Source organism: Borostomias antarcticus (genome assembly GCF_949987555.1).
Source record: "Borostomias antarcticus genome assembly, chromosome: 6".
Classification (NCBI taxonomy): Eukaryota; Metazoa; Chordata; class Actinopteri; order Stomiiformes; family Stomiidae; genus Borostomias; species Borostomias antarcticus.
Genome location: NC_140239.1, coordinates 17,609,799 through 17,624,850, shown reverse-complemented (window position 1 = coordinate 17,624,850; position 15,052 = coordinate 17,609,799). Strand labels below are relative to the sequence as shown.

Genomic DNA, 15,052 nt, shown 5'->3' with positions numbered 1-15,052 from the left:
ATCCGTGCTGTGAAGAGCGCTATACAAATAAAGTTTTACTTACTTACTTACTTACTTAAACCTCGATCACGCAAATCTGAGAATACTGAAATGATAATCTGACTGGCATCTAAGACTGCGTAGTCAGCAGTTCAAAAATGCAGACTATAGCAAAATATTACATATTCTAAAGGCCTCGACGATATGGCATAGGCTATATCGTTACATAAATAGGTATTTCCAAAGTGTTTGCCATCAACGCCTTTTGTTGCTGTGGGCCTAAAATCAAGTTCACTTACATTTTGAGATAGCCTACTTGTTAGACTAGGCTACTGGTGACGGTCTGCAGCATCATTCTGGCCTGTGCGGTTCTGCACAATATTGCGCAGGACAACAGAGTTCCTCTTCAGGTCCCCGTGCAGCCAGACGAGCCCATGCCCAGAGAGCCGTGCCCAGCGCAGCCCCAGCTGGGGGCTATCCCAAGGAGACAGGACCTCATCAGTCGCTTTTAAATGTAGGCTATTACTCATGTTCATGTAAAACGATTGGGACATGAGCAATCATGATACTATATTATATAGGCCATAGCCTACTGTAGCGACTACTAGAGACCAGGGTTTCCGTTAGAGAAAATCGGTACCGGTCAATGTGTCCGGGAAGATTAGACTTTTCCGGACAAACTGGAGAAATTCCGGTCATGATATTATAATATAATATTAGGCCTATTATAGGTGTTTGTCGCGGTGATTGGCCGTTGTGTAGCTTATATATGCCAATTATTGTCTTATTTCGCATCCGTATGATTAAATGTGTGATAGGCTGTCATGATTCCATGCACTAGGCCTATATGTAATTGCACAGCCACAAAAATAGTCACCTTTGAATTGCGACTGTAGGCTAGAACATGAATGTTTATTTCAATTGCATGAATCGGATTTGAGGATGTAGGCTAATTGGTTTGGGATTTGCGACAGTAGCCTAATATGTGTTTACTCATTTCTCTTTCCAGTTTTAGCCTACCCTTTTTATCAATAAAACAGCGTCATTATAACCACGGACATCGCAGTAGGCTATGAGGATGAAGAGGGCTTAACTGTTGAGAAACAATTGATAGGCGGGCTGGGCTAAATAAAGAAATACCACAATGCATGTCTAGATATAGAACATTTTTATTTAAAAGTGCAAGAGGTTAGGCAATATGTAGGCTTCTTGTAAATTTTAATTTAAGGTCTACGGCTGCGCTAATTGGAATTCATAGGCTAGGACTATAGTCTAATTTCGGCCTTTTATCAGATAGGCTAAAATAGAACAACGGACTTCAACGGATTTTTCCGGACAACGGAAACTCTGCTGGAGACAAAGTAAAAAGTCGCTGAGAGGCTGAGATAGGTCTGTTTGCAAACTAGTTGACGCGCTGAACAAGAAGTTTCGCTGAGATCAAAAATATGCGTTTTAAAGTTGTATTACTAAGCAAAAATAATAAACTCAATATGACGTGCAGAAATCATATAAAAGTAATCACAGCGATCAGAAACCTAATAAACTTGCAGTCAACAAAAAGTACAGCGACCTACTTCCTCCCTAGCAGCAGGTGAACAGCAGTATACAATCAGCTAGAGCTGAGTGGATTGAGAACACCCCCCCAGTTGACCCAATTAATTCTATCAATCACTGCAATATAAAGAATAACAAATAACAAAATAACCACAATATAAACAAGCATACAATAATCAATTCTCACTTCATTATAATTCCCCATAAATCCATTCATGGCTCTTACACCTACTGTCATGTAAAGATGTAGGATAAATTCATCAGAATTCACACTTCTGTTGGAGTTCGATTGGCCACAGAAACGCTGTTCACCGCAGCAGTGATTTCTCTCCATACCACATTTTTCCTGCTTCCTTTGATGCCACTTTTGAGGCTACCAAATAGCACCAGTTGGTAAAACTGCACTTGAGAGGTTAAAACCTCTATTTCAGCCTCTGAGAAGTTTCTCTTTTTGGTCGTATTCCACTTGTTCATGTCGTGAACTCTGAACTGAATATATAGGGGCGTGATATTCAAGTTACGATAGATTCCAGCCGCCACATTTATCAACGCCCGATCATTTGTACAATGGGATTGGTGGCATACGATTATTTGATACGATAGATCACACGTGGACGCAGTCGTACTGGACGCAGTCGTACCATCATTTGTGCGATCGAATGTGCGATCGAATTTGCGCCAGCTTGTTCTCTAACTGTTGTCTTTATGTTGTCGTGTCTCGTTCTGTTAAATATCTGTCTCCCGGGCTGCGCCCCAGGCCGATAGAATTATTGGATGGGGGGCGCATTACAAATAAAAATAACATAACATAACAGTTTGATAAATGAGGGCCATTGTGATGGCAACGCAGAAATTATATATTGTGTAGCCCTAGTGTGAATTATTGTCTTTATAATAGGGGTCCATGTGATTCTAACTGTGCGTGCGTGCATGTGTCCAGCAGGAGTGAGCAGGACAGGAGCAGCGGAGGCTCAGGCAGACAGGACTACTCTCTCTTCCTCCAGTTTGACACGGTGGGGAGGAGACACGGCTTCTCACACCAGAGTCAGCCCGGCGGTACAGCCGGAGGTGGCGTGGAGCTGGCAGTGTCTGGGTCGGGCCTGCCCGTGTCGCTGGTGCCCAGCCCCTCCCACCGCTTCAGCTTCCAGCAGTGCATGCTGGGCCAGCGCGTGGCCCTGCTGTGCATGCTCCGGAACCTCTCTCCCCTGCTTCCCATCAACTTCCGCTTCCGCAAGATCGCCAACTTCACCAGTGACCCGACCGCTGGCACCATCGCCCCCGGGCAGGCCCAGGTAATGGGAGGGGGGGAGGGAGGAATCAATACAGAGAGAGAGAGAGAGAGGGAGGCGGGAATAGATGGAGAGAGAGAGAGAAAGAGGGAGGGTGAATAGATACATAGAGAGAGAGGGGAAGACAAGGGAGGATTATGTTTAAAGTGTTAGTAGGCAGGGCTTTTCCTGCATAGAGGATTTTTTGGTGCCCCCCAAAGAGATTTTAGCCAGAGCCAAAGGAAAATCATCAAATGCTAAACATTTTGAATAAAAATAGCAATTCAAATCCTCTCCAAATGTGTTTGATGGCTTGTTTCAAGTGCAGCTCATCCCTCTTTCTTGCATTGTCCATGGTTTGGACGACTAGTAATCAGCAAAGAATATAGGCCTATATATGCTGGTAGGCTACTCAGAATAAAACAGAGGTTTCCCCAAAAATTGTGTGCGCATCACCCCCCAAAGACCCATTCTGAGCCAGGAAAAACCCTGAGTAGGTATGTGTTAGATCTACTTATGGATCTGTTGTCTGTGTGTGTGTCTTTGTGGTGTGCCTGCACCTGTACGTGTGTGTGCGGTGTGTGCCTGTGTGTGTGTCCAGGACGTGGTGCTGTCCTTTTCTCCCCACCAGATGGGGCGGTTCCGTGTGCATCAGGTCTTGGAGGTGATTGGTCCAGTGGCTCATCTGGACTCGGCCTCCTCCTCTGCCAAGCTCCGCCCCCGCATCTTCCACACCGTCGCCCTGCACCTGTCTGCAGTCTGCCATGCCCCCAAACCTGGTGGAGTCACAGACCATGCTCACACAGCCAGCATACTAACCCAATCAGAGTCCCAAACCATAGCCCTAGCCTTTCCCATGTGGACTATGCTAACCAGCTGTCACTCCTGACTAGGTGGACCATATTGTGCCAGGCAGTCAAATAATACCAAACAAGCAGGAAGGTTACACAGACCGCTTTTTTGATTTAACATATTATGAAATAAAGATAGATTGCACACTGTAATGGCAATAGAAAAAATGACACCATTGGTATTTAGATCATGTAGGTTCCTTATAGCCTCGCAAATTCTGGATACAATTACGCAATTTGCGTAAGCCATCAACGTAGCTAACATGAGACGGAAGCAACTAATGTGCGTAGGCACTTTTTAGAATCTGCAAAATGGCCGCTGATCGTTGCAAAATGTAAAAGTTGTCTGTGGCACCTTTAAATTGGTAAAGATTATCAACATTAAGAATCTGCATGATTATCAACATTAAGAATCAACATTAAGAATCTGCATGAGCTCTGGTTGGCTTGCTTGTGGAAAGTATTGGGTCCTGTATTCTGGCATCAAAACTGCCTAAAAAAACAGACATAAAAACGCAATGTACACAAAAGACAGTGTTCAGTAGTCTATCTGGACATACTGTACCGTAATTTCCGGACTATAAAGCGCACCTGAATATAAGCCGCACCAGCTACATTTAGGGAAAAAAACAAATGTGTACATATACAAGCCGCACTGGACTATAAGCCGCAGGTGTTTTAATATTTAATTACCATATGTAAGGGTTCGTGTACAGAGGGGATTATCGGGAAAGAGATGAGAGATGGGAAAGTTGCATATTTGCATAACTTATTCAAGTGTTACCATTTAGTGCAATAGTACGGAACATTTACTGTGCTGTGTAAACTGTACTGTATCACATAGCGTTTCAGACACACAAACTTTCACATGTTTAACAGCATTCGAAACGTGTACACTCACTGTGCAGAAATAATACCGTAAACGGTGCGCTCCCAGCGCACGTCCCGGCTTTCTTTTTTTTCTTCCTTTTTAAAAGTTTGTTTTCCCTAATGAGGGTTTGTGCATGAAAACTTCCTTTGCGCAAACTGTCGCTCTCGTAATGTCTGTCTTTCTCTCGTTCTGTCTCTCGTACTGCATTTGGTTCCACATTTGCTTTCGGTGTTCGCGCGAACCTGCCTGTCTCACACACTTTTCTGGCCTCCGACCTTTCCTGCTGGAGCCCGCCGCTTAAAGGTGGGGGACGTGGACCGGCCATATAGATAGGTTTAGAAGGTCCCCTAGTGGCCGTTAGCTGTAAAAATCCATAGATTAGCCGCACCGTTGTATAGGCCGCAGGGTTCAAAGCATGGGGGAAAAGTTGCGGCTTATAGTCCGGAAATTACGGTAGTTGAAATTGTTGGAATTCAAAAGCGCCAAAAGCATCCCAAAACTATCTACAGCAAATTTACCAGCTGACAACTGCTACTGTGTAATCAGGAGGTACAGTAGTTTTACAATATAATTTTTAAATAATAATTAAGATTGGTGGTGCTTTCAGATTCCAACAATTACTACAGTGTTGAAGTAGACTTCAGTACCAAATGTTGTAAGTGATGTCATGTTGTGAGTGAAACAAACCATTTGAATAGAGTTTTGAGTAGGTTTGATGCAAGATTCTATGGCCCATTAGCAAGGCTAATGCTAACCAGAGCCAACCCTTATTCTTCAAAGTGCCTGGAATAGAATCAGAAATGTTTGCATCCTTCTAATATACTCCCAGTATATTGTACATAAACAAGCTAAAAATCTTGGAGCGCCTTGTAACATTTGGGAACATTTTGGCAATTAGTTTTAACAGCTAGTTAGTTCATATGTTGCAACAATACAGAATTATCTATAGAAGTCAACTTGGCTTGCATTCAATTTGGTTACTAGGGCTTCTTTGTCGTTTATGGGATAGCAGTTTGTATAGAGTCTGGCTACTTGCTGGAAGCACTTTCCATTTCACTCATGGCTCTAAACCTATGTTAACTATTGGATGTCAACACTGTTCCTCCAGGAAATATCCTCACCATTTGAAATTTCATAGCAACCAGTAATGTTTTAGAGCATATTTTATATTGTCAATTGAGAAACACAATCCAAAGTTATATATATTTCACAGGAACAAATTAGTATGATGTCAGTGTAGTTTTATTGTTGTGATTGGATTTATGCAGGCATCAATGAGAGGGGCCCGAGTGGCCGTGTTCGAGGAGTAGGATTGGCTCCCGTCGCCGCTGTTCTCTGCTCTGCCAAGACACGCCTCCACACACACCGGCAGGGGCGGTGTCACAGCGGGGACAGGGTGGAGCAAGTTGCTCTCCCCAACGACCGCGCCGCTAGTATCAGACCTGCGTCCCACGACATGCACTACAGGTAAGAAACACACACAATACAGGTGAGGATCACACACACAACACCTACCACCTGTGGGAATCCACCTGCATTGCGTGTGTGTGTGTGTGTGTGTGTGTGTGTGTGTGTGACCAGGACCATCTTCACCGGTGTGGCGCGCTACAGCTACACAGACCCAGATTACAGCTACAGTGAGGAGGAGGAGCGGCAGAGACAGAGACACACAGAGCACTACCTCACCTTCATCAGGTCGCTCAGACACACACACCTGCGCCGCACCTCGGAAAGGTAGGCAAGCCTATGGAGGGTTTGGCTGGTTAGGGGAGGGTTAGTTTGAGGGTTAAGTTTAGAGGAAGTGCGGCTGGTTAGGGGAGGGTTAGTTTGAGGGTTAGGTTTAGAGGAAGTGCGGCTGGTTAGGGGAGGGTTAGTTTGAGGGTTAGGTTTAGAGGAAGTGCGGCTGGTTAGGGGAGGGTTAGGTTTAGAGGAAGTGCGGCTGGTTAGGGGAGGGTTAGGTTTAGAGGAAGTGCGGCTGGCTAGGGGAGGGTTAGGTTTAGAGGAAGTGCGGCTGGTTAGGGGAGGGTTAGGGTAAGAGGAAGTGCGGCTGGCTAGGGGAGGGTTAGGTTTAGAGGAAGTGCGGCTGGTTAGGGGAGGGTTAGGTTTAGAGGAAGTGCGGCTGGCTAGGGGAGGGTTAGGTTTAGAGGAAGTGTGGCTGGTTAGGGGAGGGTTAGGTTTAGAGGAAGTGCAGCTGGTTAGGGGAGGGTTAGGTTTAGAGGAAGGGCGGCTGGTTAGGGGAGGGTTAGGGTTAGAGGAAGTGCGGCTGGTTAGGGGAAGGTTAGGTTTAGAGGAAGTGCGGCTGGTTAGGGGAGGGTTAGGGTTAGAGCAGTGGTTCTTAACCTGGGTTCGATCGAACCCCAGGGGTTCAGTGAGTCAGTCTCAGGGGTTCGGCGGAGGTCAAGACACACACCCGACTCATATGATTCGTGATGACACGCCCCGCTTGGCCATCATTGGCAACAGCAGAAGTCACACTGATTTGCAGTAAATATTCATTATTATGTTTTTGTTTTTGTGTGAAAATCATGTTTTGATGGTTTTGTTCTTTGAACACAGTGATGTTGATGCACGGTTCATTTTGTGCACCAGTAAAATATATACCTATGTTTTGAATTTGAAAAAATCATATTTTATTTTTCCGATTAAGAAGGGTTCGGTGAATGCGCATATGAAACTGGTGGGGTTCAGTACCTCCAACAAGGTTAAGAACCACTGGGTTAGAGGAAGTGCGGCTGGTTAGGGGAGGGTTAGGGTTAGAGGAGGTACAGCTGGTTAGAGGAGGCGTAGCTGTGAGCGGGTGATCATAAAGTGGCATGAGTATAACGTGTCAGGTGACCTGTGCATGTATGATGTGTTAGGATCCCACTGATACACGTGTGTAGTGATGTGATCATGTGATTATGCTACGGGTCACACAGGGAGGTGGAGGATGAGGTCGACATCGGGATTTGTCCAGCCCAGGGGCTCCTCCCACCCAGACTTTCCCTGAATGACCTAGAGACCAATCAGAGCCCTGAGGAGTGGGGCTGCGGCCAGCAGAGCCAATCACTCAACACTTGTGCCCTGGCTGCCAGGGAGGCCAAGTCCATCTCCAGACAGGTGAGGAGGGTGGTCAGCTTATTGCGAGGCCTTATATGGTCAACTTCCTATCTTGAGGTCTGGGCATGCTCAGTCCGCAAGCTTGATGGTGACATGCCTCGTCTAGAGTCAGGGTAGATCGTGTATCATGGTCCCTAAATTAAGATCTCTCTCTCTCCCCTCCCCCCCTCCCTTCTCTCCCTCCTCCCTCTCCCTCCCTCCAGGTGACAGAGGGGATAAATGCAGTTCCCTCCACCAGCCAGGAGGTGGCAGACTGCAGCCGCACTCTCTCAGCTCAGCAGCTCTACCAGGTGGTAATAGGTAAGAACTACAGCTGTAGTTCAGTTCAGCTGTCAGTCAGTCATCGTTATGACTTTGGTCTAATGGCGCGTTCCAGGCAACCCGTAACTCGGGTTTTTCCGACCTTCTACACGTGAAAATGCACTGGAATGGCAGTCTAACCCGTAACTTCCCACCCGTGAACTCGTACCAGATCGATGTACTCCTAGTTGCGCTCTCTGACGTCACACAGCCCTCTAAACAAGATGGCAGCCCACATGGGTCCGGCGACAAAGATAACTTTAGGGCAACGTAAAGTAAATGTGTACTTTGTAATCAAAATAATACAAACAATTATGCACTACAATCTAGTGTTGTCACGATACCAAAATTATGACTTCGATATGATACCTGCCCAAAATATCTCGATACCGAAACGATACCACGGTGAAAATCTAAAACATAAGGAAAAGTTATGGTATAATAGATGACAGAACATGGAACTTTAAATTGTTGGCCTTCTTTAGTGCTCTGTTCAGTCTTTTTGCATCTTTTGAGTCTTTATCATATTTCCTGTAGCTTTCAAACACAGCTGGAAGGGAAGGCTGCCTCGACTGGGTGGTTTGGGATTGTGCTGGCTTCTGTTTGTTTGTCTGTGTGGGGAGAAATCAATCAATTATGTTGTTGCAAACTGTGAGATAATCAGAAGAACTTGAAAAGCGTATTATTATTATTATTATTAATTAACCCAGGCCTATTGAAGCATTTTTGCTATTCCAAATTATCAGAAGAGATAATGGTCTCACGGTTAACAGTTCTCTCGCTCTAGGAGGTCGGAGCAGGTATTGATTTTTTTTGTCACACGTGCGCTAGGCAGAGAGATAGGCTTGCAGCTAGTCTGCAGCTATGCTAGCCCTTTTCAGTCCTGTTGTCGCATGCTCGCTCATGCCAGACAACAGTCCTTTGCCGCTCCATTCACTTCGTCGTCAAAATAAATAGATGTCGGCCTATTTAGGAGAGGCGCTCATATTTACAAGTGTCAGATAAACATGAAACTTCACTTACCTAAGCAAAAGGGTCTATTTAAACATGCTGGGGTTTGAAGCCTCGGCGCTACCATTAAATAACTTATTTAGACGCGTTCTGTCCGAGTTAATTTATTTTTCCGAGGTAGTCTTCTTCTGTGGTGGTGGCGGTCTCTTTGAAGCTTCAAAGCACCTATTTATTTTGACGGCGAAGTGAATGGAGCGGCAAAGGACTGTTGTCTGGCATGAGCGAGCATGCGACAACAGGATTGAGAAGGGCTAACAGTACTGGTGTTGCTGCTGAGTGTATCTTATCTTTTATCACATTCGCTAACCTGTCGCTCTTTGAATTGTTTGTGTAAGTCGGCATGCCTGTCTGCAAGATGCTTTGCCAGGTTGGTCGTATTGGCTCCCTTGGTTTGTATAGATTTGTAGCATCGTTTACAGATTAGCTTTGTAATGTCCGTGGGCTTGCCCTCACTGTTGGCTCTGTAAGCAAAATATGCCAGATTTTGCTGCGCGCATCGCTTTATCGACAAGCTGTGGACGGTCGACATTTGTACTTGTAGCCATATCAGGTTAGATACCGTCCTCTCGAACATGCTGCATGCATATGAGGAAAACTGTTGCGCTGTTCGCTGCAGAGTGAGAGAGCGAGGAGAGAGAGAGCGCGCGCGCACACCCACACACACACATACTGCCCCACGACTCAGGGATCTTGGGAGAGAGAAGCAGAGCGCTATAGCTTACAAACAAACACGGCTTCACTGTCGCATGAACGCGACTCAATATATACGGCTCTTATTAAAACACTGTCTTTCTTAAAGTATCGATACTTTAAATTTGGGTATTGTACCATTTTTGACGACAGAGTATCGCAGTACTTTCCTAGTATCGATACACCGTGCAACACTACTACAATCTGCTATGTGTATGTAATGATGCCCAAATATGTTAACGACAAGAGATAGCTAGCGCTAGCTAGCTAATGTTAAGGTAAACCTGAACTTGACCATGCAAACGGCGAAAAGTCGATGATGTCAATAAATAAAATTATGTAACGTACGATTTCTTAGCATAGCGAAATAAGCCATACAATGTTTAACTTGCCAGCTCTGACAGTGTCAAATCTCAAGCTTTTGCCATATTGGCTTGTTTACATTTATCCAGAATTCCACACACAAATCTTATCTGGAACGCGGCATAAGATGGGTGTCATCAGAGTAAGGTATCATTCATGTAGTGACTTCGTATTCCTTAAAGTCTAAAACTGTAGCCACTTCAGACCAGGGATAGATTAGGTCTACGCGGATTGAAAAATAAGAGTTCTGATCAATGTGAGAATAAAATGAATCAATAATTTATTCCTTACAAACAACCCTTCGTAGCGTGCGGTAGAAAACAGTCTCTCCCCCTCCCACTTCAGTAACCATTCGAATAGTCCACATCATTCAAACAGTCCACATTGTATAAACGGCACCTACTGTACAATTCATGCTGTGTGTGTGTATGTCTCTCTCCCTCTCTCTCTCTCTGTATCTCTCTTTGTCTATGCTCCTCCCTCTCTCTTTCTGCCCCTCCCTATCCCTCCCTCTCTCTATCACACACATACCCCCCCCCAGGCCCCACCTTTGTAGACTTCGGGGAGGTGTGTGTCCAGTCGGTGTGTGTGCGGTCTCTGGAGCTGCTCAACAACCTTGGAGCGTGTGTGTGGGTGCAGCTGGAACTGGGCTGCCCTGAGCTCCAACACTCCTCCCCCCTCTCCCACGTCCTGCCCCCCCTCTCGCGCGCCACCCTCCCCCTCGTCTTCGAGAGCTCCGAGCTGGGAGACTTCCACAAGTTAGTCATTCTGTCTTCTCGTCTGTCCTGCCTCACGGGAGTCTGTCTGACTCCCTGTCTCTCTGTCTGACTACCTGTCTCTATTTCTTGACTACCTGTCTCTCTGTCTGACTACCTGTCTCTCTGTCTGACTACCTGTCTCTATTTCTTGACTACCTGTCTCTCTCTCTGACTACCTGTCTCTTTGTCTCTTGACTACCTGTCTCTCTGTCTCTTGACTACCTGTCTCTCTGACTACCTGTCTCTTTGTCTCTTGACTACCTGTCTCTCTGTCTCACTACCTGTCTCTTTGTCTCTTGACTACCTGTATCTCTGTCTGACTACTTGTCTCTCTGTCTGACTCCCTGTCTCTGCCTCTGACTACCTGTTTATCTTTGTGCTCCCAGGTCACAGTGGGTGTGCGTTTGTCTCTAGGTCAGAATGTGTGTGTGTGTCCCAGTCAAAGTGTGTGTGTGTGTGTCCCCAGGTCTGTGTCGTACACGGTGAACAGCTGCCACCCCGGCCAGGTTCTGGTCCAGGCCAAGGTTGTTCCCCTGGCACTGGAACTCTCCACCCCCCAGGTGCTGCTCGGCCCCGCCCACGGCCTGCTGGCCCAATCAGGGTACAGGGGCTCTGTCACACTGCGTAACCGTGGTAACCAGGTGGCGGACTTTACCTGGACACCGATCATCACAGAGAAAGGCATGGCCTTCTCCATACGGCCAGCCACAGGTAACACACACACACACACACACACACACACACACACACACACTCTATCCAGTGTGTGCCCAGAGCTTCCAGTGACCAGTGTGTGCTGTACCTGCAGGGTGTGTGGAAGCCTACAGTGAGCTGGACTGTGAGGTGGTGTGGCACGCCTCCTTCTGCTCTCCTCTGGACGGACACTTTGACCTGCACGTTCACCAGGGCAACACTGCACGCCTGCACTGTCTGGCCAAGGTGTGTGTGTGTTTACTAGTGTTGTGTGTATTTGTGGTCATCCAGAGACAGTAACATACCCCCCCCCCCCCCCCCCAGGTGGGCAGGACCAGTGTGCACCTGGCTGAGAAGCACCTGGTGTTTCGGTCAGTACCACTCAACCTCCCCTCCAGCAGAACCGCCCTGCTGATCAACACCGGACACAACCACGCATACTACCAGGTCTCAGCACAGAGAGAGAGTGTGTGCGTGTTACCTGTGTGTGTTACCTGTGTGTGTGTGTGTGTTACACATCTGTGTGTATATATATATATATTTATATATTATATATATATTATATTTTTTATTTAACCATTGTTTATCCAGGTTTGGCCCATTGAGATCAAATATCTCTTTTGCAAGGGAGACCTGGCCAAGAGAGGCAGCACATACAGATTCATAGACACAAATACATAACATACAGATTAAAAACAGTAGAATTGACAATCAAGTAATTACAATCAGTGGAAACATTTATATTTATATACATTTACATTTATATAACATGTGTGTAGTGTGTGTGTATATTGTGCGTGTGTATATAATGTGTGTGTGTATAATTTGTGTGCATGTGTGTTGTATTTGTGTGTCAATGTGCTGGACTTTAGTGTAATGGTTATGTAGTGAATGTGTGTGTGTGTGTGTGTATGAGTGTTTATAACGTGTGTGTGTGTGTGTGTGTAAAAGTGCTGGATGTGAATGCAATGGTTTTGTAGTTGTGTGTGTGTTTATAACGTGTGTTTAACATTTGTGTAAAGGTGCTGGATGTGAATGCAATGGTTATGTAATGTGTGTGTGTGTGTGTGTTTATAATGTGTGATTAACGTGTGATTAAAGGTGCTGGATGTGAAGTGTAAAGGTTATGGAATATGTGTGTGTGTGTGTGTGTGTTTATAATGTGTGTTTAACGTGTGTGTGAAGGTGCTGGATGTGAAGTGTAAAGGTTATGGAATGTGTGTGTTTATAATGTGTGTTTAACGTGTGTGTGAAGGTGCTGGATGTGAAGTGTAAAGGTTATGGAATGTGTGTGTTTATAATGTGTGTGTAACGTGTGTGTGAAGGTGCTGGATGTGTGCCCCCTCCCTGGTATGGTGGTGAGCCCGTCAGAGGGTGTGATCCCGGTGGGGGGACAGGCAGAGCTCACAGTGCTCCTCAACCCTGCAGCCGTCATCAAGTTTGACACCAGAGTGGAGGTGAGGAGTGTGTGTGTCTGTTAGAGATGGGACCGACCAGTATCGGGATCGGGCTCCGATCCAGACCTGGTTCACGAGGTCGGCGAGGTCATGAGGCCTGAGGTCGCTGATCCACCTACCGATCGAGATGAAGTGAAAAAGCTCTGGTATTCATTCATTCAATCATAGGCTTCAATTCACATTTCCCTCAGTCCAGCGTCTAGTTCACCAAACCAGCCTACCTTTCACACCGTTTGCTTATGTTTGCAAACGTTTGATGCGAAAACAAACGTTATGCTGAAAAAAGTTTAAAACAGTTTGCAAAGAACGTTTGCAAGTGAAAGTCTTGAGTTGCATGCGCTGCTCGAGTTGGTTACACTAGACGGTGGTGGAGGATTTCCAAAAGCAAATGCGCCTATTTGGCTATATTTTGTATTTAAACCCAAAGCTAATAGGGGACCTGATAACATTAATGAGACAATTTGTACACTCCATTTCTCCCTCTCCTTACTCTTGTCGTGTCATATGAAATATGACACCGTTTCTCTCTACTGAGGCTGAGACCCACTGTTCCAGGTGGGGAGTGAGGGACAGGAGAGCAGGGCAGACAGGGGGGCTCATCCCAAGATTATATTTTACTAATTATATTTTACCATTTACTTTTTATTTGATGAAAGTGGGTGCTGCCGCTGATATGAGAAAATGAATATAGACTAAGTAGGATTCAAGGATTCTTTCATTGGTAGGCCTACATCCAATATACAAGTAGCCATATGCGTTGGGTAAAATTGATAAGTAAAATTATTATGTTTTTGCTCCTCAACAAGATACACGATATTCTTATAGTAAAAACAGATCAATGCAGAACAGTAGCAATACAGGAAAAATATACTGTGTGCAAAGTGTATAAAGTGTATGTTAATGATAATAATTAATTTAGTTAATGAAAAATGATTATTCAAGAAAAAAGACGGATCGGTAATGGCAGATATACAAATTCTGGTATTGGAATCGGATCGGGAACTGAAAAAAAGTGAATCGGTGCATCTCGTGTGTGTGGGTGGGTGGGTGGGTGGGTGGGTGCGTTCGGGTCCGTGCGATACTGCAGTTGCCTGGAAGTAGACTAAGGCCATCTTCACACTAGACTTCTTTTTAACGAACAAGCTAACGGCCAGCGCCTTTTACATGCAACCCTCTGGGAAAAGGCAAAAAGACGATCAAGCGTGACCAATCAAGACGAATCACACTACACAGAGTTATATGATGTCACAAACGATACAGAGACATACATATGAAAGAGTACCAGTTCCTTTGCCATAATTTTAGTTGATGGCTATTATTTATAGTAGGCCCTGTATAATATTACTAATTTAGTTGACATTACAGATGATAAGGTTGATAACTGTTGAGTCAATGTCGGCTAGAATGTATGATTCCCGTTGTTTAGGTTACAGAATACTCGCACAGAAAGCTCTCAAAAAGCGCAGAAGGCAGTGCTTTAAAAAAAAAAAAAAAAGTATGAACAAGGCCTAAATCTTGCGTTATTTGTTCACTCCCTTCTATGTGTGTGTGTGTGTTGCAGATAGCACTGAGGAACATGAAGTCACTTGAGCTGAGGGTGGGTGGATCAGTTGAGCCTCCGCTGGTGGACATCGATGTAGTAAGTGTGTAGATGTGTGTGTGTGGGGGAGGGGTTCAGACCTTCTCTGCACCTCTCTCTTTCTCCAACTCTCTCTCTCTCTCTATCTCTCTTTCTCTCTTTCTTGGTCCTCCAGAGCCGTTTCCTGTTCAAGGGGGTGTGTGCTGGGTCCAGTCGCAGGGTTCCCTTCAGGCTGCGGAACCGCTCCCCCGCCCCGGCCCGGGTGCTCTTCCAGCTGGCGGAGCACACCGACTTCACCGTCCTGCTGCCCAGCAGCACCACAGGTGGGTGTGTGGGTCTGACCGGTTCTTTCCTGGGTCTCTGGTCTCAAGTTTTTGCTGTAGTCACCTCAGAATCAGATCAGATTCCTCTACTGTCTGACCAGTGTGTGTGTGTGTGTGTGTGTGTGTGTGTGTGTGTGTGTTCCAGGTCCAGAGGCGGGACCAGATGAATATGTGTGTGATCTGCAGGGTCTCCAGGCAGTCGACTGCTCCCTGGTCTTCTCTCCTAGACAGGTGAGATTTCTCTTCTCCTCCTCTC

At 45.8% G+C, this 15,052-nt stretch overlaps 1 protein-coding gene across 1 annotated transcript in view; it reads left to right on the top strand.

Annotated features, from left to right (window-relative positions):
- Window positions 1-15,052, top strand: part of LOC311310523 (cilia- and flagella-associated protein 47-like) — a gene marked incomplete at both ends in the record, with an annotated part of 62,160 nt that overhangs the window by 4,717 nt on the left and 42,391 nt on the right. The window contains 14 exons of the mRNA XM_084440032.1: window positions 2,477-2,825; window positions 3,403-3,580; window positions 5,792-5,990; window positions 6,105-6,257; window positions 7,442-7,622; window positions 7,826-7,922; window positions 10,528-10,744; window positions 11,211-11,455; window positions 11,553-11,683; window positions 11,762-11,884; window positions 12,763-12,894; window positions 14,456-14,533; window positions 14,649-14,796; window positions 14,942-15,027. Coding sequence (XP_084296158.1) covers window positions 2,477-2,825; window positions 3,403-3,580; window positions 5,792-5,990; window positions 6,105-6,257; window positions 7,442-7,622; window positions 7,826-7,922; window positions 10,528-10,744; window positions 11,211-11,455; window positions 11,553-11,683; window positions 11,762-11,884; window positions 12,763-12,894; window positions 14,456-14,533; window positions 14,649-14,796; window positions 14,942-15,027 — 2,317 coding nt within the window. The remainder of the gene's footprint in view (window positions 1-2,476; window positions 2,826-3,402; window positions 3,581-5,791; window positions 5,991-6,104; window positions 6,258-7,441; window positions 7,623-7,825; window positions 7,923-10,527; window positions 10,745-11,210; window positions 11,456-11,552; window positions 11,684-11,761; window positions 11,885-12,762; window positions 12,895-14,455; window positions 14,534-14,648; window positions 14,797-14,941; window positions 15,028-15,052) is intronic.